General features: G+C 60.6%; 1 protein-coding gene across 1 annotated transcript in view; it reads left to right on the top strand.

The window, feature by feature from the left end:
• Positions 1-1,031: 1,031 nt before the first annotated feature.
• GFI1B (growth factor independent 1B transcriptional repressor) overlaps positions 1,032-4,959 on the top strand; it is a 14,193-nt gene continuing 10,265 nt past the window's right edge. Inside the window, 1 exon segment of the mRNA XM_006164305.2 lies at positions 1,032-1,232. Within this exon segment, the coding sequence (XP_006164367.2) occupies positions 1,071-1,232 (162 nt within the window). The 5' untranslated portion in view covers positions 1,032-1,070.

Raw genomic sequence — 4,959 nt, 5'->3', positions numbered from 1 at the left:
ACTCTTTCCTGATTGTCCTTAGCCTCGCTGCCTATTTTTGGAGAAGAAGGTAAGTTCGAGTCTTCGGGCACCTGTACAGAGATGCTCACAGGGCTCGTTAAGGGAGGCTGCGGGACCGCCGGTGTGCCCGTGCCTGTATTTCTGGGGAAAAGTTTTGCAGCTTCCTGACCTCTCTCGGGGGCAGTCTCTGGGTGTGGATCTGGGAGGGAGTAGGAGCTGGCCGGGCTGTGCTGCCCACCAGGCTCGGCCGGCAATGGGCGGTCTGTCCAGTCCGAGTACGACAGTGGGCTTCTCGTCTGTGGAGGTGCAGGAGGCGATCTTTGGAAAAGGAGATGTGTAACTCTCCTCTCTGCCCCTCGGATGTTAGGGTCCATGTCTGGCTCCTCTGCACCAAGTTCCAGGCTGTGCCAGAGAGCTCGCGGTCGTGGTTTGATCAGCGGGGCCACTCAAACCGGGACAGCCCAGCCAGCCAGGCTGTGCAGCGGATAAGGCGGCTGGATCCCACCTGGCCAACTGCGTGTTGAGTTCCACGTGGGATTCAGCCACCTTAACCTGGGCATGTGTGTGCGCCCCACATCCTGAGGGGGTAAAGGAGAAGGGGCTGTGGTGTGGCCATGCCCCCTGAGGAGTGCTCTCGTGCTAGCTCCCTGTTTCTCTGTTTCTCTCTGCTGGTCTCTCCAGAGTGCACATGCCCTGTGGCAAAGATTAAAAAAAAAATTAGAGTGGATCACTTCCCCAAGGCTTTATGGGAAAGTAGGGTGGGTGGGGGAGTCTTATGGGGGAGCATGAGGATTCTCAGGGCTCTGGGTCCCGGTGGCCCAGGTCATCCCCAGGGGAACTAGTCTGGTCAGGTGCGAATCTCCACTGGCTGCAGCACGGTGCCTAGACCCTCAGCACAAACAGCAGGAAGTGTCGCCTCCTCAGTCCAGGAGACCCTCTGCTCCTTCCCTCCAGGAATCCTGGCCAGGAGCTGCCCTGTTCTCTAACGGTGTGCGGGGGATTCTCTTGCTTCTGTTTCGATCAGAATAAAACACACGACAAAACATGTACCGTTCCCACTGTTTCCGGGTATGGCTCAGTGGTGCTTGCTGCTGTCACCGCCGGCCACCGCAGACCTCTTCTCGCTCTGTGCAGCCGAACCCCACACGCACCAGACACCAGCCCGTTTCCCCACCCCCAGGACCACTACCCACGCTCGGTGTCAACGGATTGGCCGATTCTGGGTGCCTCGTGTGAGTGGCCTCACCCAGGACTTTCCCTTTGTGACAGGCTACATCCACCCCAGGGCCATCTACACGGCAGCCGTGCCAGGATCCCCTTTCTCTCGAGGGCTGAGTACTGTCCTTCTGTGCGTTCACCATCCGCCATGACACCCGTGCCTTCCACTTGGGGCTGTTGGGGACTGGCTGCAGTCAGCGCGGGTCCTGCTTTCAGGGGCTCTCTCTCTCTCGCTCTCGCTCTCTCCTCGCTCTTCTTGTCTAAACCACAGAAATGTATTATCTCACAGTTCTGGAAGCCAGGAACCTGAGGTCAAAGTTTTGGCAGTATTGGTTTTTTGTTTTTTTTGAGGGCAGGGAAGGGGATTCTCTTTCATTTTTATTTTCTAGTTTCTCACGTGTAATTGCGTGCACCTTTATGACGTACAGTATGTTTTCCAAAGCGTGTCTGCAGCGTGTGATAAGCGAATCAGGGCAATTACTGTAGACATTGTTTTCAACAAAGACTTTTATGTGCTCATGTTTGTTAAACGCTTTTTTAAAAAAGAAAATTGCTACAGGGCAGGGGCACTCGCAGGAGGGGGGGGTGGGGGGCTGAGAAGTCACCCCGGGGGTGCTCTCGCAGAAGTTCCGCCCGCTTTTCTCAGGGTTTCGGGTTTGCACACCACATACCCAGTGTGTTTTTCAAGCCACTGGGTCCAGGACTCAACCGCACAGTGGGCCACATGGGATTCAGCCACCTTAACCACCATGCCACCTGGCTGGCCCTGTTGAATGCTTTGTTCCCGAGCTCCTCCCACCTACCCCCAGTCCTGCTGTTCAGTGTTTGGGTATATCACCAGAAACTGACTTTGCTTCCGAAGTTGTGGCCTCTGAATGCAGGAGGGGCTATTTGAGAGCCCCTTCCAGTCTAAGAGGGCAACAGCCACTCTCTGTGGTTCCCCACGGTGCCCGCGTGGAAAGGTGTGCTGTTCTCCCCTCGCGTCAGTCGTGTCTTCAAACATAAGGGAAGGCCAAAGGGCCTCTGAGGCCGGCCTGGAGCATCAGCCGAGGCTTACCCAACCCTTTCAAAAAGGGAACCCGGGTGCTGGGTTCTCAGTCAAGGTAGGTCGGTCTCACCGAAGGTCAGCGACTCACACGTGAGAGTTTAGAGCAAAAGGGAAGTTTGGAAATCTTAGTCCAACCGCCTCTTTTGAGATAGCAAGGCCGTGCTCCAGGTGGGCCGCCACCGTGGCTATAAATCAGGCACAGCCCCCCGAGGCATGGGGGGCCTCACTAACAGAAGTCACGGTCGCCCCGGCCGGGCCTGGAGTCGGGGTGCCGGGCCTGCCCAGTCTGAGGCCATTCCCGGCCGAAGCACGGCCGAGATTCCGACCCAGGGCCGGGCACGCTGTCGTGATCAGAGGTCTACCAGGAGATGAACGGGGCCTCTTTCCGGAGGGCCGATATCGAGACCTCTGATGAAGAAACCCGCTCCTTTCACAATCTCTGCTCTTACTCCCAGACCAGCTCTGTGGGAATCAGAGCGGAGTGGCTGTTCATTAACTGCAGCAGAGATGATTGGTTCCTGTTTTTTCTTTTCACTCGCCTAACGGGCCAAAAGGAAGTTCGAAGGGCGCGTTTGGCCCCGCTGGGAGCTGGACGGCTTGGCCAGGGGCTGTCTGCGCCACTGTCACTCTGCCAGGCTTGGGGGAGAGCGTGGGGGGGGGGCGCGCGGGGCTCGGGGAGTCACCTGGCTCCAGTGGAGAGCCCTGTGTGTGGTGTACCCGGCACGGGCGTGTAACACTGGAGCCTGCAGCGTGCTGCTTCCTGGGTTTGCGTCCTTGACCTCTGGGTCTCTAGCTGGCCTCGGGCTCTGAGCCCAGAGGGCCAAACCCTCCTGTGGGGCAATCTGTCCCTCTCCTGCCCCCCACCTTTGACTCAGGGATCTGGGAGAGACTCAGGAGCGGAGAGGTCTGACTTCTCTCCCCTCTGCCCCAGCAGCCAGCTGCTGCCCTCCTCCCCTCCTCCCCTCCCCCTGCAGACAGCATCTGCAGGAGGCTGCGAGGACCCCAGCTGGCACTGGTGGCTCAGGGCAGGAGCAAACCCTCACAGCACTGGGTCTGGGCCTGGCTCTGCCGTGTGATCCTGTCTGAGCCTCAGCTCCCTGGCCCCGGTGTCAGATGCCACGACAGGACACTCTCAGAGCACACGCCTTCAGCGGCATTGCCCTGCTGGGCGCACGCCCTCGGGTGGCGAGACCATGGAGTCCATGGCAGACCCCGGGTCTCAGCTCCTCCTCTCTATACCAGCTGGGCCCAGCTCGGGCGCGGCCGGGACTCCAGGTGCTGAGGAAGGCCAGGCAGGTCCTGTCCCGAGATTTTGGGCCTATTGATTTTCTAATAAGGTACTATGTGTGAAAAAAATAGATCATCTTTGGATAGCACGCCATGCCCCTTGAAGGCCCCCACCCCAATCGTCCCACAGCTCCTGGGGTCCCCTCCCACTCCACCCAGGGTCTGGCCTCCCCAGGGGGTTTCCTGAAGAAGAGTTAGAGGGGAAGGAAGGGGGCGTGGGCAGCCCGGGCAGGGCAGGGGCAGAGGAGGAAGATGTGTCCCTGGGCGATAAGGCTTGGGCTGCCAGTCTGGGGAGGACAGCAGCCCCCCGCCAGCCTTTCTTCAGAGAGCTGGAGTCCGACAGCTGGCAGGGATGCCAGAGGCCTTCCGGCCCCTCCGCCCCCACCCCGGCCCCATCTTAAGGCTCAGAGACCAGGGCCTGGCTGTCTAGAGCTATCTCCAGCTCCCTGGGGACTGCTACTGCTCCGGCCCGGGCTTTTCTGCCTCCGAGTGTGTGCGTGCATGCGAGGGACTGGCACCAGGAGTGCGCAGGGCATGAGCAGGGCCGGCCTCCTGACACATGGCTGGACCCAGGCCTGGCCCAGCGCCTCCTGCCATCCCTGCAAAGCCCTTTCTGCTCCCTACCCCGGGAGGCTGCGTTACTGTGGCGGAGCTGGAGCAAGGCTCAGCGAGAGGGCTGGTCCTGGGCTGCCCTGGACTCACATCGTGACGCCCCGTGGGGCTCTGGGCAAGCAGGCAGGCCTGAACACACTGGGGTTCCCTTCTGCTTGGCTCTGGGTCACCCCTTGGGGGCCCTTGTCCTGCAGGCAGAGCTCCAAGCTGCCTTTTCTAATCTCCCGCCTCCTGCCCTGTGGCTGGCTGGGTCTTATCACCAATTCCTGGCTGTCTTCAGCCACAGAAGCCTGTTTCCCGCCTTCCTGGGCCCTATCATCCCTGCAGCCCTGCCTGGGGGTGGAGGTGAGGATGAGAGTGAGTTTTCTGAACCTCGGCCTGGCCACAGCAGGGCGGGTGGAAGGGTGGGAACCTTGGGGAGACGTTCCCTGTCCCCCTCAGGGGGGCCTCACAGGCCAGGCTCAGGACATGAAGGTTCTGGGGGCCAAGGATGCCCCCCGCTCCAGGGGGCTCTGCAGGGAAGCTGGGCCCTGGCCAAGGGGACGGCTCTGTGGGTGCCCACGTCCTGGGGCCGAGGGCGGGTCTCCTGTTTGACCCGTTCTTGGTTTACTGTGCCCCATGGAGATGCTGGTGGGGCTGTCCCCTGCACACTCCCGGGGGTGGTGGAGTGGGGTCCTCTCAGGCCTTGAGCCCTCCCTGAAAGAAGGCTTCATCCCCTTAGGGGGCCACACCGGGCTGGGGCTGTGGACAAGGCTCGGCCTGTTCTGGGAGCAGCAGCTGCCCGAGTGCCGGGG

This window comes from Tupaia chinensis, unplaced genomic scaffold (assembly GCF_000334495.1).
Source record: "Tupaia chinensis unplaced genomic scaffold, TupChi_1.0 Scaffold143602_1, whole genome shotgun sequence".
NCBI lineage: Eukaryota > Metazoa > Chordata > Mammalia > Scandentia > Tupaiidae > Tupaia > Tupaia belangeri.
Note: the sequence above shows the minus strand (reverse complement) of the source record. Positions and strands in the feature narration are given on the sequence as shown.